The 25,361-nt window shown below is 39.0% G+C and overlaps 1 protein-coding gene across 1 annotated transcript in view; it reads right to left on the reverse strand.

Moving 5' to 3' along the window:
- Exoc4 (exocyst complex component 4) overlaps positions 1-25,361 on the reverse strand; it is a 765,522-nt gene that overhangs the window by 51,104 nt on the left and 689,057 nt on the right. Inside the window, exons 15-17 of the mRNA XM_027950110.2 lie at positions 15,553-15,694; positions 6,706-6,884; positions 4,597-4,756 (exon numbers count right to left, since the gene is read on the reverse strand). Of these exons, the coding sequence (XP_027805911.2) occupies positions 4,597-4,756; positions 6,706-6,884; positions 15,553-15,694 (481 nt within the window). The remainder of the gene's footprint in view (positions 1-4,596; positions 4,757-6,705; positions 6,885-15,552; positions 15,695-25,361) is intronic.

A 25,361-nucleotide genomic window follows, 5' to 3' on the forward strand; every position in this document is an offset into this window, starting at 1 on the left:
ACTTTCAAAACATACCTATGCTGACCTGCTTCTAAAAACACCTCTTCTCCTCTCCACTGCTGTCATCTTGGTTTGATCACCACTATCTTTCACCTGGAAGATCACTGACATAGTCTTCCAATGGATCCTTCTGTTTCTGTCCTTGCCTACAACCCTTCTTATCCAGGGGTCTGTTTATTCAATGTAGCAGCCAAAGTGATTCAGATTAGGGTTTTCTTCTGCCTCAAACCCTCAAAATAGCTTACTGTAGAGTAAAAGTCAATGTCGGTACAATGGTCTTCAAGATTTAACCCCTTGGATTAAGCATCTGACCTCATCTATCAGTCTTCTTTGCTTACTCCATCTACATTAGCCTGTCTACTGCTTTCAAAAGTCAAGGATTCTCCTCCCCCTGGGTCTTCACCCTTAGAGACTGTTTCCTGGTATGCTCCTCCCTAGATATCCTCACAGCTCACTCCTACTCGTCCTGTTGTTTTTTTCCTCCAATGTTACCATCTCATTAAGGATGTCCACAAACACTCCAAATTTCAGGTTATCTTGATTAGACCCTGGCACTCTCCAATCTCCTTCCCATGCCTAGCTTTTCATTATTGCTTATATCATCATCTGACATATTTTACATTTTACTTATTAATCAGATTGCATACCCCAAATGATATTTGCTGAAGGAATGGAATAAAAGGACGAGGAATCTTTCTTGTGTGTTAGAACTTGTCTCCTGGGGCTGGGGATATAGCTCAGTTGGTGCTTGCCTTGCATGCACAAGGCCCCGGATTCTAATCCCCAACACCACACACACACACACACACACACACACACACACACACAGAACTTGTCTCCTTACCACTCTCTGAAACTTAACCTTTCATTCCTTTATCTTTGTCAGATTTTAAAAAAAGAGACAGCCGTCTAAAGAAGTACTAAATGAGGGGGGAAATTCAAGGAGCAATGAAACCTTAGAGAAGCAAGTCAGGAGGCAGAGTGACAGGATAGAGGAAGAATGCCTGGCAAATGAAAAGGGTCACAGATTCAAAAGGGAGGATGGGGGAGAGAAGGAAGATGAGAAGAGAATTCTGGGGATGTTCCTTTTGAATAGGTAGTTGGTTCACTTCAATTACAAAGACTGCCAGATACACCTTGGGGCCTTTAATACCCATCCAGACCTCTGTTGTTTCATAATCATCATTGCAAATCTTTGGGGCTTTTAGTGTTTCTTACATTTTGAAACACACATGGCAGCTCAAGATGATCTGTCTGGCGCCGTGGTGCATGGCTGTAATCCTAGCAGCTCCGGAGGCTGAGGCAGGAGGACAGCAAGTTGAAAGTCTCAGCAGCTTAATGAGGCCCTAAGCAACCTAGTGAGACCCTGTCTCTAAATAAAATACAAAAACAGAATAGGGATGTTGCTCAGTGGTTAAGTGTCCCTAGGTTCAATACCTGATTACAAAAAAAAAAAAAAATCTGTGATGGAAGGAACTGAAAAGGAGGTACTTTCCACTTTATAGTTAATTTACAACGATCTTCCTAGATAAAGGATCTTTTTGAGTATGACCTGTACAACAACTGTGCGGTTGTACAGGTCAAAAATCTAGCAGTGCTTAAGCAATCATTACCCTAAAGGATCGAAGTTCAGAAATTCTGGTAACAGTATAGACTGTCTTGATCCTTTGCGCAATGAAGATTGTTGTGTATGAAAGACAGACAACAATGCCACAATCATAAGAGTCAACACAAAGGGAATCAATCACTCCGGCTCCCTCATTTCTTTTCTCTCCCTCCCGTCCCCCTCCTCTTCCTCCTTCTTGTTTTTCAGGGCTGAGGATTGAGCCCAGGGCCTTGTGCATGCTACACAAGTGCTCTACCACTGAGCTGCTCCCCCAGCTCCAGTCCCAGATCCCTCATTTCTTGAGTACAGAAAGGTGTTATATCTCCCACTGGCCAGAAAGGCTATGGAAGTAAAAAACTACCAGCACTGAGTAACTTCTTGTTAAATAAGTTTTCTGACACATGGCAACCAGTGATTAATTACTGTGTTAGAAGATAACATTCCTATAGAGATTTGCTGGAAATACAGATGCCGTCCATGCTTGATTAGACACTGCTTAAGGAATGCTGAGGCACACTGCTGCAGTCTATTATTTCTGGCTATTTTGGTACTGCTGTTAAATTTATTTTACATAGCTTCAAATTTGGTAGAATTGACGGAGCCCATTTCACAAAACCTGTCCCTACCAAAAGCAAGATGGGAAAAAATTAAGGCTATAAAGTGTGTCTCTATGAGAGTAAGAGAAAATGAGAGAAAGAGACTATGAATTATTACATTATTAGTTTTTGTAATGCTTTCTGCTCTAAAAGAAAGAAGTGTAAGGGGGGTGCTTTGTTTTTTATCAGCTTATAAGGAAACTGACCATGTCAGCTGGTTAAAATAAAACCTTCAGAGTATTAAAGATAAACTAAGCTGTCATTAAGCAAGCCCTTCATCAACAGCAAAACACACCTCCATGTGATATCCAGGCATTCAGTCAATACACACAGTGATCACCTACTCTGGTCCAGGCACTGAAGAAACAGTAGTGGCCTCCTGGACATAATCTGCACTGTGTTCATGCTAGCCTACTTCTTTTATAATCCATTTAAGAATAAGGAGTAGAAGTAGAAGAAGCTCTCCCAGTGGTCACTTCAGCTTTTACCTACTTCCTTGGACATAATTCACAAATCCAACTGTGAAAGACATGAATTGGGTGCCCTCTGATTATGTCCTGAACAGACGCTTCGTTGGAACACAGCCACTCATGCCAACCTTAATTCTGCCCAGTCAGCACTGCATGATTCAGACACCAGTGTTTTCAGCACGCGTTTGGGCCCCATACTGTCTGCCAAGAACTGTGTTAATTTACTTATTTCAGCTAAATAAAAAAAATCATTTAAAAAAGGATGATTGAATTTAGGAATTATATTCCTCAGAGAATTAGTAATGGTTCTCTGTATCCCTCAGGCCTCCATGTTCTTAACTTCCCTTGTCAATGTTATTATGAATAGACTAATTCAATAATGAGATCATTTCCCATAAGAGCAGCCAAATAAATGCAGCATTCAGTCACACCTGGTTTCCCTAATCTGAGCAAGGAAGGCTTTCCACCAAATTTACCTAGAACAGGGAGTTTAATACATACACATACACACACATACACACACACACACACACACACTTCACACACACTTACACACTCTCTTTCCTGCAAATAAGAGGAAAAAGACAGGGAAGGAGGAGGAGAGAGAAGCATAGGAATGGATGGCAAGGCAGTAAATGAAATAAAAGGAGTAATAAGGGCAGAAAGGTTAAAAATGAACATGTGTGGTTCATTTTCAAAACAAAGATACTAGAAAATATGTCTTCATAATTGTCAAAGTAACATAATGTTTTATGATCCCCTTAAATAACTCAATAATTGTTTTAATTTATCCTGAATTTTTCAAGGAATCAAAAATCAAATGAAAAGAAACAGAAGTAATAGTCAGGAACATTCTGGACTATTAAAAATAAGTAACTTCTAACCATAATGACTTTTGGAAAATGAAGGAGTTTATGGAATGATCCACCTAGGTATAAATAGCAATAGAGCGTGGGGGGTACCTTAATTATTATCCATCCGCTTCAATACTGCTTCAACTTTCATTAAAGTACCAAAGGTTTGATTGTTTAAGATACAGTGTTAAGACCAAATGAAAAGAAAATTAACTCTCAAATTTAAAAGTGTATCTTATAAGAAAAGTATCAAAAAAATTGAGATCAGCAAACCTGAAGAGAAAGGCCAGTGGTGAATAACTATTATTCTCTGGTGGAAACAAGAGGAGATGAGTTTCAGTTGCACCAAGACAGAAGAGATAAAGAAATAGGTTCTTATAAAGATACATTTGATAGTTGTTATTTACTATGAGAGAAAGAAGGTAAAAAATTCAAATGTCCAAATAATCGCACACTGATTAAAAAATAAATCATGATTTTTTTATACTATGAAATATTTGTTTAGGTATTATGTTTTCAAGAAGTATTAATGAATGTTGGAAAGATTATAGTATCAAAGAACATTATTGATATGGAAAAGTGCAATTAAATTAATATAAAATTATATTAACATAGCTCTGATTTTGCAAAAAGAGAAATAACGTGCAGTTATGTGTGTGAAAAGTTGTATATGCATTCAGCATGTGCAACAAAAGCCAAGAAGAGGGTGCACCAAGGATTGTGGCCCCTGGATCAGAAGTTTATGAGAAATGTTGATATTCTTCTTTGCATATTAGCTTATATATTTTATGCAATGAGCATATGTGACTTTTATTTAAAAAAAAATAAGTTGCTAAAGATTTATAGTAAGAACTTAGGTTAGATAGGAAAAATGACCCGCCCAAGGAATGTTAAACATTAAACAAAATTTTGTGGAATTGATTTCCTGATCAGCTAAGAACATCTATCTTTTTCCCCCTGCTATTTTTAACAAAAGCATTTTATGTATCAAGAATCCATTTAAAAGATTACTTTACAGGTAGTGAGCCTTGGCTTTGGTACAAGAAGTTGATCCCAGTCTTCACTCCTACCTTGCAAAATCCAGGTCTGCCTCCCGGGACATGGTGATATTGGTCAGATTCTGCTGAAGAACAAAAATGTTCCTGCACATTTTCTTGATGCCAGACTCACTGATACGCCTGAAGTACTGGGCTCCATTAATGAGGATGCAGGAAATGAGGTGTCCCAGGCCTGGGGGTCAGCAGGGCAGTGGGGAGAAAAGAGAAGACAGATTAGGGCATCTCTTCTAAATCTCCATAAACTGAAATGAACAAAGAAACACTTCTGATAGCTGTACTGGCTCATCTTACAATCATGTCAGAATATTTCTACATTGTCCTAGTATGTTGTCAAGAAAACCTGGTATATCTATAGTTCCTGCACTGCCACATTCACTTACAGCCACCATGCCAAGGCTTAAGGAATATGTCAGATTGTGATAAACTATTAATGAGCATTTATGTACAGACAGTTGGGAAGCAGTAAATTCAAGTGATCTGTTTTGGTCTCTCCTTTTTTTCCCATAAAACAGGAAGGGGAACAATTTGGCTTAAAATTGATTGGGAACCTACATAAGTAAAAATATTTCAATACAAAATTGGGCATTGATAATATTGTGAATAAACCTCAATATCAACAAGTAAGAAAATAAATCAATAAAAAAATGTGTTAGGGTTGAGGATGAAGCTCAGTGGTATAGCAATTGCCTAGCATGTACGACACTCTGGGTTTAATCCCTAGTACCATAAAAAGGGGTTGGGGAGGTTTACTGGCAATAATGCTTATTAATACACCTAAGCATTGGCAATGGGGTACATCTCTAAAGTAGTAATAGGAGTGATGTGATCAGAAACAAAATACAAAGGAAAAGCAGATCATGAGCTAGCTGTTGAGTTCCCACAAGATGTCTGTGAACACTTCTGGGGGCCCATAAGTGGGGGTTTGTTCTTAATCTTAAGTATTGTCTTATAGTCTATGAAATTTGGTAGAGGGCAGCCCAGGACATCAACAAACTAATGGGTCTCCTACAGGGAGATATAAGGCCAAATCTTTGTGCTCCCATGTGCTTCAGTTGAGGAATACCAGTTCAGAACAATGTGGGGCACGTACAGATTACTGTATCTAAAAGTTAGATTTAATTATACATACTTAGAACTAAGTAAATGTTTTTTCCTTCACTTTTTCTTGTTTTTGCAAAGGTGGCCCCAAAGGCTCATGTGTTAAAGGCTCAGTTCCCAGCCTGGCACTACTGGGATGTATTGGAATCTTTAGCAGGTGGGGCCTAGTGGGAGGTCCTTGAGTCAGTGGGGAGGAAACTGACCTCTCCTTCTTTCTCTTTTGTTTCCTGGCCATGAGTTGAACCATTTATTCTGCTGCTTACTCCCTGTCATTACCACCTAGGACCCCTACCAGAGGCCTAAGAGAAATGGGTCGACTCAGTCATGGGTGGGAACCTGTAAAGCTATGAACCAAAATAAACCTTTAATCTTCATAAGTTAAGTATCTTAGAGGTATTTTATTACAGTGACAGGGTTCTATGAGTGGAATTCAGCCTGAAAAAGTTTTTGGCTGGCACCATGTTTTTAAAAATTTTGAAGGTCAATGTCTTTAGATGGTACTGCCTCTCATTCTTCTTCTGCCTGCTCCTTCAAATGCATGTATGCATGCTGTTTTCCTCATTATTGCTGCATTATAATCACAGGCTTCTGTTCTTTTCCTGCGATGATGCATTCTGTGAGAGAAAACTTCTTCCTCCAATGATAATTTTAGCCAATGAAAGATTTTTTAGGGTGCTCTCCTCATTGAGTTTTTCTTTTCTTTCTTCCTTGTTTTTTTTTTTTTTTTTTTTTTTTAAATGGGCTGCTCTCTAGTTAATTCATGGTCCAACCAAATCTCATGAGTGGTCTGTCAAGGTGGACAGCAGGCAGCCATCTGCATTACCTTGGATTAAATCTCCCTGTCAATCAGGAGCAGATGGCAGCCGTATTATTTACCTACTTGTACAGGGAATGGCTGGGTTCTGCAGCTCTCATCCAAGCAAACTAGTAAAATACCTGTTTCTACAATTTTTCACTTCACAAATAAAGAATATCAAGAAAACCTTCACCCTTCCTTCCTCCCTAACTCCCAGAGACAGAGACCTTCAAAGATATACTGGAACTTGTGCTGCTGAAGGCTGGCGCTCATGGCCTCTTCGATGGCACTGATGTCTTTGTTGAGCTTGACCACCAGAGGGTCATAATCCATACTCTCCACGTTGGCGACAATGGCATAGTTCCCCTCCTTGGCCAGAGGGATGAGATAGTGGAAACAGTGAACTCTGAAAAAGAGAAAGATGAGAGCAGCTAATAATAAATCTTTCCAGGGACAATGATCTTGTGACAGAGTACCAAAATATTCGAAGTGACAGTGGCTTCATAAATTTTTATGTACTTCCCTGCCAGCCTTTTTTTTTTTTGCCAGAAAGCAATTTTAGTTTTTCTGTAGAATAGCTGAATGATCTGGAGCAAAGTGGGCTTCTAAGGTCTTTACTGATCCACACAGTGTTGATAAGGAATAGAGGAGTTCTGCAAGTCTTTTCAGGGCTAGGATTGTATGCAAAATGTGGAAAGCATTATATTTGTCAGTATAGGTCGAAATGGAAATGTCAGAGGTCACAGATCCCCAAGTGTAGGCTTTGGTGGGAAACTACTGGTTCTGATACCAAGTTCCAACATTGCTGACTTTAAGCAAGTTACTTTATCTCCCTAAGCCTCAGTTTCCTTATCTGTGAAATGGGGATGATAACCCCTACTTCATGGGGTACTACATATAAAGTATACGGCACAGTGCTGGGAATAAGGGAAGTGCACAGTGAAGTCTCGGCTATCATTACTAGCTGTATGATTATCATTGCTAATGTGTTATTTAAATACCTGCTTACTGGGCATCTATGAACTTGTTAGAAATTGTACTAGGCCCCTGGGAACACAAAGCAGTTTGTGTCCTTAAACACACCACAGCCTATTGAGGCAGAAGAAGAAAAAAAAATGCCCCCGAGGGGACACATGTCATTGAAAGCCCATCAACCTGAGGTGCCACAGAAAGTGACCCTGGGGTACCAGGAAAGGGTCACAACAGGAAGAAATACTTGAGTCTCAAAATATGTCTGAGCGAGCCTGGGAAGAAGGGCATTTCTTGGCTGAGCTGGTCTGAGTCAGTTTGGACATGGATATCCTTAGCGTCTTTTGGCTGATGTTAGTGACAGTTGGAGATATCTGAGGTGGGTGAGGACTGGCTCTGTCTCCTTAGCCTACTTAAATTGTAATGAAAGCAAGTAAGTGCCATTGGATTCTGCCTCACATACAGGAATTTCTTTTGAATAAACTAAAACACCAAACCCAATCCGTCCCCCAACACCCCCAAATCAATGCCACGCATTGGCAGGCATAGATCAAACAGTCTGCTTCTGTAAGTTCAGAAAGTCCTAACTCTCCACTGCATCAGGTGCTTTTTCTGATCCTTCATGATCTTGTTGGCTGGAAGTGACAGAAGGTTAATCCAGAGTTAGGCTGCCATGACCCAGGGATTTGGCATTAGATATAAGAAGCATTCCTAATGAAATGGTGGCAAAAGCCCAGGAAATCATTCCCAAAGATACAACTGTAGGCTTTGCCTGTCATATTTCTTATTTTTAAAATTTTTTTTTAGTTGTAGATGGACATAATACCTTTATTTTATTTCTTCATTTTTGTGGTGCTGAGGATCGAACCCAGTGCCTCACACGTGTGAGGAAAACACTCTACCACTGAGCCCTAACTCCAACCCCATCTTTCTTTTTAAAGGTTTATTGAGAAATATTTTACAGTAAATTTCCCTTTTAGTGTACAGTTGTATGAGTTTTGACAAATGCATCTAGTAGCATAAGTAGCACCATACAAATTCCCTCATGTCCCTTCGCATGTAATTCCTACTCAGACATCACTGATCTATGTTCTGTCCCTGTGGTTTTGTCTTCCTCAGAATGCAGTCAGATAGCATGTAGCCTTTGAGTTCGACTTCTTTCACTATGCACAGAGCATTTATTATGGTCTGGATGTGAGGTGTTCCCGAAAAGCTCACATGTGAGCCAGTGTAAGAAGGTTCAGAGGAGAAATGATTGGGTTGGAAGAGTCTTAACCCTATCAGTGATTTAATCCCCTGGTAGGGATTGACTGAGTGGTAACTAAAGGGGTAGGGTGTGGCTGGAGGAGGTGGGAGCTGGGGTGTGGGCATAAATTTGTATCTGGAGAGTGGAGTCTCTCAGCTTTCTGATCACCACACAAGCCTCTTCCCTCTGCCACACTCTCCGCCATGTTGTTCCTGTCTCACCTGGAGCCCTGAAGAATGGAGCCTGCTGTCCACAGATTGACACCTCTGAAACTGTGAGCCTCAAATAAATTCTTCCTCCTCTGCACTTGTGCTGGCCGGGTCATTTAGTCACAGCAGCAACAAAGCTGACTGAAACAGCTTTTGTGATTTATCTTGCTGTGTTCACTCATTGTCATTGCTGAGCAGTCTTGCACTGAATGGCAGGAGGTATATCCATTCACTAGGTGACACCGAGATTATGTCCAGCTTGGGACAGTCATAAATAAATCTACCTAATGTACAGGTTTTGTTTAAATATGAATTTTCATTTCTCTTGTTGCACAGCCATCACCAAAATGCTGTTCCAGCTGCTCTGCATCCTCGCCAGCACTCAGTGTGTCAGTTTTTAAACATTTTTTTCAGTCATTCTAATAGATGTATTGTGGAATCTCTTTGTGGCATTTATTTGCATTATCCTAATGACTAACGATGTTGAGCACTTTTTATGTACTGATTTTCCAACCAATTATCTTTGGCAAATTACATATTCACATTCCTTGACCATTTTTTTTTTAAAGTTGGGTTGTTTGTTATTAAGTTTTCAGGCTTCTTTATATATTCTGGAAACAAATCTCTTATGAAGTGTGCATTTTGCAAATATTTTCTCCCAGTCTTTGGCTTGTCTTTTCATCTTAAAAATGTCTTTCAAGGAATGGTTCTTGGGCTGGGGATGTGGCTCAAGCAGTAGCATGCTCACCAGGCATGCAGGCGGCCTGAGTTCAATTTTCAGCACCACATACAAAGATGTTGTGTCTGCCGAGAACTAAAAAATAAATAATAAAAAAATTTTCTCTCTCTCTCTCTCTGTCTCTCTCTCTCTCTCTCTTTTTTTTTTTTTTTAAAAAGGAATGGTTCTTAAATTTGATAAAGCTTGACTTACCATTTTTTCTTTTATATGTGGTTCTTTTGGTGTCTTATTTGAGAAATTTTTGCCTAAACATGTTCACAAAACTTTTCTCCTATGTTTTCTTCTAGAAGTTTTAGGTTTTACATTCAGTTTAGACCCCTCCCCCTATTGAGGGGTGCTGGGGATCAAATCCAGGGCATTGTGCATATTAGGCACATGTTTTACCACAGAGCTCTACCCCCAGTCTCCAGAATTCATTTGAGATAAGTTTTGTGTGACATTCTTATATCCTATTCAGGCAAGGGAATCTAAATATCCTGATAAACTACTGTTCATTTTCACTTACAGGTGCTCATCAAAACAACTGCTAATTAAGTAATGACTAGTTTCATCAATAAAAACTCATCCTGACATTCATATGCTAATTGACAAAGAGTACAGTTCTGATAAAAATGCCAGTAATGGTACTGGTCAGAGCCCCCTCTCAAATGTGACCTTTCTTATACAATGAAAAGTGAACAATCCTGGGATTCATGATTAGGGCAACGGATCACTACTGCAGTAGAAACTCAAAGGAAGTAGGACTTAGTTGAAATCAAAGCATGTCTGCTAAGGTATTTTTAAATTAAATTACAGTTGGCATAAACCCAGTCAACAGGAAGACTGTGTTAAGAAGGCATGAAACAGTAGGCAGAGGATGGTTCTGAGCTATGGTGAGTGGTTCTTTCTTGCTTCACTGAGATCATGACCGAGGCATGAGATAAGTCAGGGGAAAAGGACAGGAGGTCATCACAGGGTTTGGAGACCAGCTAGAGAGTTTGGACTTTGTTAGAAGCCACAGGGAGCCTTAGGAGAATTTTAAGAGATAAAATGGTATTATCAGATATGAGCTTTGGTAAGGCAACTCAGGCATAATATAAGAATGTGTTGATGATAGAGAATGGAACCAACCAAAAGTAGAGATACTGGTCAGGGAAGTCTTACGAATTGGAGGTGAGAATTTATCAGATCCTAAAGTGGTGGCAGAGAGAGAGAGAGAACCACTGTTCAAGGTATACATTTCTTCTTCCCAAATGATTAGAGGTGAAGAAATTAAAATAGTCATCAGTCAAATTCAAATAAAGTTGTTTTTTTTTTTTCCTTTAAATTCTGGCATGTTGTTGCTAACCTTAACATGACTTTGGCATTAGGTTTTCTGCAAACACTGCTGATTACATAGCAGGATGGTTGATTTTCAGAATGTGCACACTTAGGGTGCCAACAGTGATGGGCAGTTGCTGCTGAACCCACTCAGAGCCCTCTGGATAGTGAGGGAAATCAGCTGGTAAAGGTGACATTCTTGGCATCTTGGACTCAAATGACAACTTAATTTTCTTCTTCTAAAGTTCAAATGGGAAACAAAATTTTAACAATTTTTAATGGCTGCACTACATCCTTCAACTCTGGGGGTGTCATCTCCCTTATGCCTCAAACTGTGGAAAGGGGGTATTTGGTGCTTAAATGTGACCCACAGTGACCCAGATAAAAGTTTGAATGCTCTTTGGATGGGTTCTTTCACAGAGTACTTGCTGGATTTGAGAACGTTTTTTTTTTTTTTTTTGGTTTGAATTTTAAAACACTAAAGAAAATTATGGGCTATAGATATAAAGATTTTGGGGAGAATAAGAACGATTTTTGGCATTTGAAGTTGTTCTATATTTTTTGATGGCATATCCCATCACTTCTTTTTTTACATGAATCTTTTTTTTTTTCTTCCTTTCTATTCTTTCTGTGCTCTTTTATTACAGTGGCTTCTTGGCTAAAAGTGCCAGAGACAGAATCCAATGAGCCACTTCATCACACTAGCTCCTGGACAACAGGGCCCAGTGTTGATTCTCTTTCACAGAGTGATGGGAACAGCAAACATTAGCAGTACTGCACCCTTTTAAATACGAGCAGGGGACTTGCCAGTGGACTACTGTCTGAAAACAGAATCTATAAGTCGATTCATTTCCTTCAAAGAGCTTCAAATTTTGTTTGGGGAATTAGAACTTATTTTATCTAAGTGTGGTTTCAAAACAGATAATTCTTAAAAATCATTCATGCTTTTACTGAGCACCTAATATGCAAGAAGACTGATTCAGGTTCTGGGGCCGTCCACAATGGTGGATGAACTGATGGTCTCTCCCACACAGCCTTGCACTCTGGGTCCCCAGGTTGCTTAGCAGATGCCTGTGTGGTATTGTAGGATTTGTCTTATTCATTTTGTATTACCACTGTACAACCCCCTCATTGTTAATGTGGTAGGAGAGAATAAAGTGTGTTAACATTTACTGTCTGAGCCACACATGGAGTAATTTCCTAGCTTAATAAACTATAGTTTAAAAGGAACAAAGAAAAATGGAACAATAAAATAAAATAAAAATAAATAATAAATAAAAATAAAATAAAAAATGGAAAAATAAAAACATTCTGAATGTTGAAATCATGTTATAAGAGGAAATGTGTAAATTTAATTAAGAAAAAATAAGTATGTGTAGTGTTTGCAAAGTCAAGGAAAGACAATTCTGCATTCAGGATTCTAAAATCCAGTCTTTTTTGTTATTCAGCCTAAAATTGCGTTTCTCTGTTTTTAAACTAAAGTTGAAGGAGATACGGCAGAGTGTTATAGCACTGTATGGTTTCTTGTAAAGTTAATAAATAATGGCTAACACATGTTCAGCATTATAGGAATAGTATTGCCAAGATGTACAGAAATAAAAAGGACAGAATAGAGGTTAAGGATTTAAAAGATTTTACTCAAACGTGTTGAAAATATCCCACTTGGAATTAACTACACTCCAAGTAAGAAATTCAGAATGTAGAACACGTCCCGCCACCACACAATCAATAGCATAAATTCCAGGAGTTGTGAGAGTAATTAATTTGGTGTTCCCTTGTTTTTCTTTGTAACTCAGGTAACAGAGGCATCAGAACATTACTGGGTGTTTTTATCCCCCTTTGACTATTGCATTTATCTATTCATAGAAAATGCCTGACTTACTTCACTATCAGCATGAAAATAAATAGAAAACAAATCTAAAAATTATCATAAAATAAATCAAAAAACATATAGCAAGAGCCTTTATTTCTCAAAAGGTTAAAGTAAAAAATAAAATCAGAAATAATGCTGGGTAAAATAGATTCCAAATCTGCAATGCTACTTCTTTTGTTCCACTCACAAGTTGCTTATAAGCAATAAAGGAGTAAGTCATTGGCGAGATAATGAAGAATAAAAAAAGCAAGTGGCACAAAAAAGAAGTGATAGGAACACCATCTGAAAGATACCCAAGGTATAATTTGAGTCTAAGCATATTCCAAAGATGTTACTATGAACCAAAGTCCTGTTTACATTTTTAAAACCTAAATCTAATAAGACTTCAAATGAAAAGAAAATATTCTATCGATTTTAATAATGCTCCAAAGTAAACAGAAGAAAAAGTATCACCCTACAGTGTACTTTCTGGTCCTCTGAGGTTTTTGATCCTGAAGTTTCACAAGTATGCATCTGTCTACTTGACACTGCCACCTAGACGTTTAATGAGCGTCTCAAATTGAGTATCTTGAGAAAGGAATTCTTGGTATCATCCCTCCCCCACCCTTTCTCCTTCTTTGGTCTTTCACTTCAGGTAATGGCTTTGGCATCCACAATATTGCCAGGCCCCACACTGGTGGTTTTCAGTGAAACCTTCCTTTCTCCTGCTGCTACCAGCAACTCGACCCAACCCAATCAATCGTCAATAAATCTTTAGTATATGTTCCAAATCCAACACCTCTTACAACTCCACCTCTGCCACTTTAGTTCTCTTAACGGGTCCCAACTGGCCACCCTACTTCCATTCATATTTCTCCCTCTAATACCTTTTCCAAACAATAGCCAGAGTGATTTTCTGTTTGTTTTGGTACTGGGTATGGAATCCAGGGTCTTGCACATGCTAGGCAAGCTTTCTACTTCTTTTAAACATGTTAATGAATTAACATCTCTCCCCTGCTTAAAACTCTCCTGTGGCTTTTTAGTACCCTCAGAATAAAATCTGAACAATTCACTTGGCCTATAAGCTGAGGGTGAGGTTCTGTGATCCCACAGGGTCAGGTTCCAGCCTGTCACTTGGATCTTATTCTTCCAGTTCTTCCCATGGTCTTGTTCCTCATTCTACAAACATGTTGGGCTTCTCTCTGTTTCTCAAAATGGCCAAGCTTGATTTTGTCTCAGGACCTTTGTAAATGTTATTCTGTACTCTGTCTGAAATTTTCTTCCCCTAAGTTTTTGTTCGGATAGCTTTTTCTTGTCACTTTGTCATATTTCCTCTCACTACTTAATCTAAAGAAAAAAATTCCCTTTCTAGTCAACCTTGTAATTTTGCAACATCCAGTCTGCTCTGGCCACATGTGACTACTGAGCACCTGAAATGTGACTAAAATTGTAATATGCTATAAATGCAAAGTATGCAGATTCCAAAGCCTTAGTACAAAAAATGCACAATATCTTATTAATCATTTTATGTTAATTACATGTCAAAATACATTGGATATAATGGGTTAAATTAAATATATGATTATAATTCATTTTACCTATTTCCATCTATTATTTCAAATGTGACTATACGTTGAGTATTTCTTATCTGAAATGCTTGGGACCAAAAGATTTTTGGGTTTTGGAACATTTGCATAGACTTTACCAGTTGAGCACTGCTAATCTGAAAATCCAGGATTTGAAATGTTCCAAAATCAAAGGAGAATTTCGCATTCTGAATTTCTGGATTGAGGATGCTCAACTTCATTAGAAAATTTAAAATTATCTATGTAGCTCACATCTCAGTTCATATCATCTTTTTGTTGAATAGTACTGATTGATCCCATTATGTTATTTTATGACTATAGTAGCACTTATTTGAAATTGTCTTTTTAATCTAGTCTTGACTGTTTCCCCTGTTAGAATGTAGTTCTATGAGAAGGAACCTTGAGTTTTATCCATTGCTGTAACCAGTTTTTAGAACACTGCTTGGCACAAAGAAAGCACTCAATAAATACCTGTTCAACAAATAAAAGACAACTGAAGACTTCTTAGTCCTCCTTCCTCCCACTTCTATATGCATAATAATAGAGGCTGCCAAAGTCAATCAGAGTATTCCTCACTTCAGGGGGAAGAACAGGGACAAGAATATACCATATTCGAAATAATATTCTTCAATTATTATTTAACTTAATCTCTGCATTTGGATTTTAAGTACCTTGAAGAAGTAGATCATAGTTCCTGCATCTGTAACTTCCTTCATGATTCTCCCCTTCAGTAAAAATATCAATGATAATAAAGTCACCCTAAATGCAAAGCTACCATATTTGGAGCACTTCCTGTGTAGCAGGCATTCTGCTCAGTATGTATTATTTTGCTCAGAAAATCTCTCTAGATTAGGAATTACCATTTCCAGTTTTAGGAAGAGAAAACTGAGGGTTTGTAAAGTTAACTAGCTGACATGAGATCACCTACCCAGTTGGCAAATGTCAGATTTCTGACTATATGGGCCATGCCGACGCTGGATCATCGTACAATACAGCATGTGGTCAGTTAACTTCAAAGTGACTGAATAACACTAAAAATCATATTCATCATGAAAAAAGGGACAACATCAACATAAGAACCACAAATTATGGTGATACTCCACCAGTAACACACAAGTGATTTATAAATAATAATGTACTGCCACAGCAAAGTCCTACGTTTGGCTGGCCATACCTCACTTCCAGATGCAAGACTAGCAAGCAGCGGTCAGCCATATCCTGGAAGGACTTGGCGAGTTCACTTAGAGTCTGCATGATCTGCTCGGACACTGGGGGAAGGTCCATGTTCACGTGACTCTCTTGAGCAGGAGAAAGCACTGGAAGAAGGGGTGAGGACAAAACATTAATCATCTCATTAGATGTCTACAGATGTTTCTGGAATACATATTATTTTGTTGTTCATTTTCTTGTTTTTACTAATTTGGCTACTGTTAGTGTTGAGAGCACAGAAGCCCAAGATATACTAGACTATTTCTGTACTTGGTTAAACACAGAAACTATTAAATACAGAAGCCACTGCCTCCTATCAGTTCCTAGAATAATAGAAACAGGATCTCAGAGTTGGAAGTGGCCTTACTGGTTGTGTGGATGGACCCATGGATTGTACTGTATCTTCTGTACCTCTTCAAGTGGCTGACCAGCTTCTGGCTGCAGGCTCACACAAATGTTTATGCAAGAAAACTCAGTACCTTCTGTGGTAGCCTATTCCGCCTCTGAAATATCTGATTATCTAACAACGAACCAAAATCTGTCCTCATTAATTTTTCATCTTTGGCTCTGATTCCATCTTTTTACAATCCATGTCAGTGCTTCAAGTATTGAAGATCTCTCTTTTGACTTCTTGAAGTCTTCCCTAATCTAGGTTAAATGTCCTCAGTTTTTCAGTCATTCTTCAAATGACTGAATCACATTATAATTCTCAAATTTTACTGACAAAAACTTTCTAGTTGATCTATATCTCCCTTGAAATGTGGGACTCAGGATCAAGCACGATAAATTCCACAGAGGGGCATGACCTGCCTAGACAGAATTATCAATTCCCTTTTCTGAGATGCCTTGCCACTTGTACTGATGCCTAAAATCTGGGAAGAGAAACTCATATAGCTTATGGCCAACTAAGGTCTTCAAAAGATCTTTTTGGAAACACTGGTAGAGCTACCTTCTAGATCTTTCAACAATAATTTATGAAAATATTTAACCACATTTGAACATTTTCTTCAGGAACATAAATCCAGAAGTGTGAACTATATTTGTTTATTTTCAAAGTTCAATTGTATTTCCAGCTTCTCACAATTTCTCAAAGATCACCAACAATAATTTGGCAATTATTCAAATTATCCTTTCCAAATTTCTCTTGCTTCTCTGGAGCTTCAAAGGTTGGTTTTGAATCCTGTCTCTACTACTTTCTTTATATAACTAAAACATAATTACTTACGTTCTCTCTGCCTTAGTTTCTTTTGTAAAATGGGGAAAATAGTACCTATGTTATGGGGTTAAATGGATTAATATAGGTGAAATATGAAATAGCATATAAAACTTAGTCAATATTAATATAATTCAGAAAAATAAGCAATTATCATTCTCTATCCTGTTATTTCTCCAGATTATATTAAAATGAATTTTAGCTACGAATTCCTTACAAAATAATTCCATCTGTCTTGAAGTTCAATTCCCATTTATCAGCATTTTTTGATTTTCTCTCTGAAAATCTTCTCTATCAGATGATGTGAAGTCCTTTGGAAGAAGGGCTCCCTGGACCAAGGACACATGGGATCTGGTGAGCCATCACTGACTAATTGGACAGTAGCTTCACCTCACAGGGAATGGAGCCACCCTCTGGCTATCACAGTGAGCACTGTCATGGCCCTTCAGTGCTGTCTCTATTCCTAGACTGGGCCAGGTCCATACAAGGGCCTGGATAGATAATCCAGATGTATAACTTATAAAGCTAAATTATCTCCCATGGAGCCAGACTCTAAATCTAAATAAATCGAAATAATATGGTAAACACAAAAAAGTGAACATCGTTCAAGGGAGCTGACCTGCAGGGAAGAAGGAATGTAGCAATGTAGATTTTGAATTATTCCCAGGCTTGGTTTCATCCTAGATATTCACTAACTCTACCTGCTGGAAACTTGCTGAGAGCCACGGCTGAGTCTGTATGGCCCCTGGCATTTTGCCAACAGTATTGATTGACAGGCGCCTCTGCCTGTCCGCCTCTGCCGCAACTTTTGAGTTCTGGCACTATTTTGGAGTTCTCGTGGGGATTTCCGGGGATTCCCCGAGAGTTCCCATTGGTTGGGGAAGTGCAGGAGGAGGGATTTCCGGGAGAGATAGTTCCGGCTGGGGGTTCCTGGACAAGCCTCCTGGCGCGTTGGGGAGGATTCCCCGGGAGCTGTGTGAAGTGTTTTCCTGCAGTTTAAAAATAAAGTTTGTTCCTGCTTCAGTGGCTCGTGATTTGTGCCCAGCCAGACTGCGGCAGAAACTGGATAGGAAAGACACTGCATCCCCCCTCTCTTAGGTCAACATTGTTCACGTCTGATTATAAGGCAGGATCACTGCCTTCATGATGTTTCATGTGGCAGGCAAGACAAAAGCAACTGTAAATAACATTGTTGTAATATTTCAAGGCATGTGACAGCCTTTCAAACCCTGGATTCCTCTGTCATGTGACACTAAGGTGTGACACTAACTGGGGCACGTACCCAAGTTAGTGTCACACCTAAGTATCAGTAAGAAGAGGCAGAAATCAGACCCTGCAGTTTCACTTGTGGACTGAGGTCCAAAGCTATACTAATTGATCAGACTCTATCAAAGATATCCTGAACAAAACCTAAGTAGAAACTAAAACATTTCCCTTTCCTACAACAGAAAGATGTAATTTCATCATGTGGCAATTGACTACTGCCAAACTACAAATATAAGAAAAATCCAAGTGGAGTAAGTCAACAGCATGTTTAGCTGCCAAGGTAATTAACTGATTTGCAATGAGCAAGGTAAGAGCAGTTTTGAATAGAGGCACTACATTTCATTTGACTGTAATCTGCAGCAAAAATAAAACATTTTATTAAAGCAACACAAAAAATTATGCCCAGAGCTCTACTGAAAAGCTGGTTTATGAATTCCTGAGGGCCTACTGAAATTTACTAAGGGTTCTTAATGAGAAGGAATATATTGAGCAAAGAAATGCTGAGCATGGCAAATAAAGACAACACAAAATAGTTCTTAAATGTCAAATGGAAAGCTACAAAAAGGCAATGCTGACAGAATCTGGGAGATTACAGTCAAAAAATGAGATTAGTGGATATACACCACACACACACACACACATAATTGCACATATCCTTTAGCGGCCACATGATTCCATATTTATCTCAGGGATTGATCTTCACATCAGCATAGTCCACATATATTAAGTTATGAATATATTAGCACATGATTTTTTAAAAGACATGCACATAGAGTAACTTTTCTAATATTGGGATGGGTGACATCAGATCATTCATATCATTAGTCTTTTTACAATCACTGAATGCAAGCAAGCTAGTTGTTCATGGCAAGGTACTATGGCTTCCTGTACTAAACTGATTGGTTTATACGAGGAGGCGGAACCTTGGTCTCTGAAGCAGACATTTCTTTTGGGGGGAAACAACAGGGCATTTCCAATTCCCTTCTCTCTTGCTCACTCTACTTTAGCCTCTGGCAAGTGTACTATTCCCATTGTCATCCCTGTTTCTAGAAGTTACAGAAAACTCTACTTAGATAATAGCTAGACTGTGACATGTGGTCACTTCTAGCTAGTGATCTAAGTAGAGTTTTCTGTAACTTCTAGAAAGAGGCTCCCCCATCCTTGGGGCTGGGGATTAACCCCCCTACCACTATCACCACTTGAGTGCTCTAATACATTTCCAGCCTTTTAAAAATAATTTTTTAAGTTTTGAGACTGGGTCTCATTAAGTTGCTCAGGCTGGCCTTGAACTTGTGATTCTACTGCCTCTGCCTCCTGAGTACTGGGATTACAAGCCTATGCCATGGCACCTGGCTAGGAAGGTTTTTGTTTTTTTTGATAAAAGGAGAGAACTGAGGCTGGTGCTACTCCTTTCTCTCCTGCTTTTCATTTTTCTGACTGAGAGGGAAAGACCGAGAATCAGAAAGGTGCAGGTCTTATTGCTGGACCATTGGCCAAGCCTAGTCAACTGCTCGCTTTCAGATTTCTTGTTCTATTAGGAAAACAAACACCTCTTAAAACTACTGCAACTTCAAAAAGAAGCAAAACAGTAATTTGCTGCCAAGTGAAATCTTGTTTTTGCCTCTGAAATTTTTAGCACTAGGATCATATTCTGAGATGAAAACCTTCTCCTTTTCCAGCTCTCTCATACCTTCTTTCCACTATCTCTGCTGTTCCACTTAAACTCTGTAATCCCCCCATTTTCTCCTGGTAGATGAGGTCCCTCTGTGGGTCCTCATCATGGAGAGCTTGGCTGATCCTGTGTACTGCTCTTTTACCAACTCCCCTGAATCCTCTCCTTTCACATAAATGCCCTAAAACTCCATTTAACCCTGGGTCAGTTCTACAACTAACTTCTGACAGGAAAACCAAAGTACAGAGTTTTGCCAATAAGATGTTTTGGATTTCAATCTCGACAAAGGGTTTCCACATCACTTGCCAGTCCTCTCACCATTGCTTGGCTGCATCTCCCTTTCTCACTGATCTTTCTACACTCAGGCTGTTCTCCTCAGACCCTCCCCTACTACTTCTCTCATGAGAACCTCAGACTCATATTAAGGCTTCAAAAGAACTGTCAGTACTTGCTTTCTCCACAGTTCGCCTTTCTATTAACAGCTCCTCCGTGTGCCACATTATCTAATTTTGATCTCTACCTCTTTCTTAAAAAAAAAAAAAATACTACTGATAGTGCTTGTTAGGGTTTGGATCTGAAATGCCCCCCCAAAGCTTACGTGGCTTGGTTCCCAAATGCCCCAATGTCTAGAGGTGGTTTGGGGGAAGTGATTAGAAGTGATTAGATCATAAGGGCTCTGACTTCATCGGTGGATTAATCCACTGATAGCTTAACGGACTGCCGGGAAGTGGTGGAAACTATAGGCGGGTAGGGCACAGCTGCAGGAAGTAGGTCACTGGGGGCTTGTCTCTGGGGACTATACCTTGTCCCTGGCCCCTTCCTCTCTCTTTCTGTCTCTGCTTCCTGGCTGCCATGAGCTGAGCAGCTTCCCTCTGCTGCTCCCTTCCTTCATGATATCTGGCCTCATCTTAAAGCAAGGGAGCTGGCTGACCATGAACCGAATCCTGTGAAAGTGTGAGCCAAAATTAAATGTTCCACCTTTAAGTTGTTATGTCAGGCATTTTGGTCATGTTAATGAAAAGCTGACTACCACAATAATCAAGGATGTTCTAATTGCAAAACGAGGTGTTTTTCCAGTCCTAGTCTCTTAAAAGCTCTCTGCTACATGTGACATCACTGGCCATTTACTTCTTGAAACTATGTCTTATTTTGACTTATTTGGCTGTTCTTTAACTTCTCTGACATTTTCTTTATAGTCTCCTTCACTGAATGACCTTCCCTTTCATTTGCCCATAACTACTGGTGTTTCGGGGGAATTTCCCCCTATATGGGTCCTCCTTATTTCCCATTATGCTCTGGGTGATCTCATCAATTTTCATCATTTGCACTATTATCTATGACAGGATGACTCCTAAGTCTCTGTTTGCAAAATTTCTGTACCTGTGCATCCCCCCTTAGGCATCTCGAATGCAATGCGTTCAAAGCTAAACTCATCATCTTTCTTTGGCATCTGTTCTTTATCCTGAATTCCCCTTCTAACAGTGATATATCAGTTTAGGAATTTAAGCTGAATTTAAATGTGAGTAGGATCTTTGACTCATTTCCAGCAAAGGTTAATTTTATTTGCTAAACATTAAACATCATCTAAACCTTTTCTTAATATATGTTATCTCTTTTCTATACTACTACCACTCTGTTGGTTTAGACCTTATCTTTTCCATGGACAATTGGAATCATCTCCCAACTGGTGTCTTTGCCTCTTTGAATGTAATTAAATGAGTTATCCAAAATATGTGTTATCCAAAACACAAATTTGACTATGTTAATTCCTTGTGTAAACTGTATCAGTGTCTTCCACTCTCAAGTGATCAAGTCCAAGCTCCTTATCAAGGCTTTCCTATTTCTGCCCAACCTTACAGCACTACATTTTCCACTAGTCTCTTTTCTGACTTATCCCTTCCCTAACACTGGCTCTCTGACCTATCACCCTTTTAAAGCAAATTTCCCAATTATTTCATGCTGTTTCATAATCTTATACATTTGCAGGCTCTTTTAAAACTATTCACTCTTTCCAGGATAAGGTCAGTGGGGCTTCCAAGTGTTTTCAGCTGACACAATTCTAGCACGAAAGTTGTCACATTCATTAACATTATCTGCTTATCAGCATGTCTCCCTTCTTGATCATTAACTTTTTCAGGGTGTGGAAATATACATTCCATTTTCAAAGCCAGCAGAATAACTCTGAGGCACTTTGGGGGCTCAATCCACTCCTTGTTAACTAAACTGAACTAATGATTTTAATTGACCAGTGTAATATGATGAAATATTCACATAACATATTGATAAAGATCAGGAAAAAAAAGAAGGAACAGTTTGCCGTTTACAACTGTAACTTTCTTCTTAGTTTTTTCTGGGTTTGATCTAGGGAGAGAGTGAGGATGATTTCTTACAGCTGATTTCCTGGGATATTCAGGATGCTTACTGCATGCAATTTTTTTCTGCTTAATCCCTGCAGCCTGAGCACTTTTCCTATTGTTGGGGTTGCCCTTTGAAGACTCTTTAATTTCAGAGACTCAGTCCACCTTGCTGCATCAAGACTCGGAGTCTCTCTTCTCTATTGACAAAATCCTTGGCATGTCAAAGAACCAGCATCTCTCAAGGAAAACCAACATATTAACTGTCGTGGAGAAGCAATCAGTTGAGGACATTAAGATGTCTCAAGTGGTTCCATATCCTAATATTAACCGGACTGAAATCTGTGTAGGCCTTAAAATTAGTCAAAATTGGACTCATTCAGACCCAGAAGAGCATCTGTTTTCAAGGATGCAGCTGCTACACTTTCAATGGCAACTTACTGTGACTTCTTTAATTGATTCATATGAGGATGTCCTTGTGCATCTGCAATATTCTCTAAAACTGTTACAATATTAGCTTAGCCTGCTATCAGCTGTCACGAGAGTGATAAATTGAAAAGGGAAAGATAGTTATTATGGCAGAAAAAGAAAGGTTAACCCTGTGAATTCAAACTTTTTGGAAGATAGAAAAAGACAGTGAAGAATGATCTCATGAGACTTTCTTGCTGGAAACATTTTAGATCAAATTTGGGTGCAATAATTATTTCTAAATCCTCTATTCGTACAGAGGCAATAGACTCCAACATAATGATCTTTGCTCTAACCTGGGATGAAATTATTTAATTTCCAATCTTCCATATTCCTGTTTAGAAAACTGTGGCAACAGCATCTTCTTAGCTCCTATGGCAATGTGTTATTAGGTCTTGTAAAGGATTTTGAGATCCTTTGATGTTGTTACCAGGCTAAGCACCTTGTTTTAAAAAAGTAAAAATAGGAATATGATGAGGTCTGTGACATTAAGAATCCACAGGACTCACAGAGTCATTGGGGTCAGTGACAGCAGTCCCTCCACCTAGCTTCTTTTCTCTCCCTAAATGTCTACAGGATATGTGACTAGCAAGCTCAGCACTGAGGGAGGGTGTGAAAGTGTCAGACATTATAATACCACAGCTCCAAGCTGCAACTTTAGTGCCACCTAACTCTACCCTTAGTCTTCCTCATTTCTTTATACCACTAGTTTTACTTTTTATTCATTCGCTTGAATTATTTGCAAAGGTACAACAGGCATCTTCTCCCACTCTGGTACACTGTAGGAACTTAATAAATGCTTTTTAAATAAATTTTTTACCTATATGTGAAGCCACCTACTGACTTCTGGAAAGGACAGGTGGTCTTCACTGAAGTATCTCCCATCTTATTAACATCTAATTTGAGTTAGGATAGAGATGTCCTTTCCTCTTTAATTACTCTAAGCTAAATTTTCTTCCTAACTCTTTCCCCAGACATATTTTCCAATGCTCCCAACAGATCTCAGCTTCTGTTACTATTATCAATTCATTTGTTTAATTGCTCTTTCTTACCTTCCAAACCATCTGTAATCTAGTTTTGAGGTTTTTGTTTGTTTCTACATGAGGATGGGATCTAAGAAATAAGTTTGTGAAGTCTCTTCATTTTACTTCCTATTTCAGAAGCAGTGGTTCTTCCATCGCCAAAGAATAACTACTGAACCAGCAATGTTAACTGATTTTGAAAACCAACATGCAGGTTCTTAACAAGGATTCTGATTTCTAAAGGATGGGGAAACATTACCCATCACTCAGATTACACTCTATACACACATACACAAGTATATGACTGTTTCTGCAGAGAGAGCCTACTATGTGAGACACAACTCCCAACCTCTGATTTCTTATGCATCAAAGAACTGTGCAGCAACAACTACCAGCCTTGGCACTGCCGGGAGGGGAGCTCTTCTTTGTCCCCTCTGATAAGGAAGAGGGGCAAATGGAAGGTACTTTTTAAAAAGGAGAGTGGGAAAGAGTAGGAAAATTCATTACCAGGAAGGGAAAAAAATAAATAAGTTTTGAGAACTGGAAGACCAGGGGAAGGTATATTATTTCTATTTGCTTTCCTACAGATTAGTTGCTTTACTAATAATATATTTATGCTAAAAATAGGTGCAACCTAAGTATGAAGGGAACACTTCATACATGGGTATAGGAGGTAGAGATCAACTTTCTCTTCTGTGGTACTGTTATTTAAATGACCATGTATTACATCTCTCATTGCTACTGGTTATAAGACTATGGGCAATATGGCTTCTAAGCATTCCACAGCTTGCCTCCTCTGAACTGTCACATATTACCCTTTGGGGAAGAAAGGATATGCCTGTCCCCCACCTTCCCTCCAAAAAGACCAAATACCAGGCTCTTATACAAAGTTGCATTGATTTTAAGGATACCACTTAGGAGTAATTTTCATCTCTAGGAAGCCATACTCCTTTCCTGCTACTTCCCAGAAAATATAATGTATTCACTTTTTATTACCTCTAGAACAAAGTCCTTAACAATTCTAAGCCTCAGTTTCCCAATACACACAACTTATTGTGTGCACAAAAGTGGGAATGGGATACTTGGTGCCGTGCCTGCTGCAGAGCCAAGGGCCACCCTTGGACCTCTAGTAATGCTCGGCCTCTCTTCAGTCGACTTGGAACATTACACTTTGTACTTTTTTTCCACCTACAGTATCTCTCACAGGCTGTAAGACTCATGGCAACATATATAACTTGTTCTTCCCGGCCTCTCTCATACTATACAGCTCCTGCTTACACTCAGCAGACTGCCAATAATCTTTGCTGAATTTAACATTTAAGGACAAATCAAACTGTTTTTCTTCCCATTTTACAAATTATACCTCACAGTACTTTTAACCTAAGGTCTTCCAAATAGTTCACTAGCCTAGAACAGAATTCCATTTCAGGGTAATAAACTGAAGCTCCAAAAAGGGTATGAGCATCTTAAACAGAAAAAATTATTCCAAATATGAGCTACATAGAAAGAACAAAGGCAAATCATGTAAGGCCCATTCTGAAAAGCAAAACAGGAATAAGAGCCAAGTTATAGACGGATAGTTGTTCCCTTAGGCTACCATGGGATAAGAGGCCAATTCTGAGCCAACAGAACACACTGCACTCTGCACAGCTCTGTAGAGAAACGATCTCATCCAGTCACTCATGAAATAGTGCTTGATGGTAACAGGTCTGGGGAAGCCCCAGGTCCTCCAAGCATTTAGCTTCAGGGTCCTATCTACATACAGTGCAAACCAGCCCC

Source organism: Marmota flaviventris, chromosome 1 (assembly GCF_047511675.1).
Source record: "Marmota flaviventris isolate mMarFla1 chromosome 1, mMarFla1.hap1, whole genome shotgun sequence".
In the NCBI taxonomy this organism is placed as follows: Eukaryota; Metazoa; Chordata; class Mammalia; order Rodentia; family Sciuridae; genus Marmota; species Marmota flaviventris.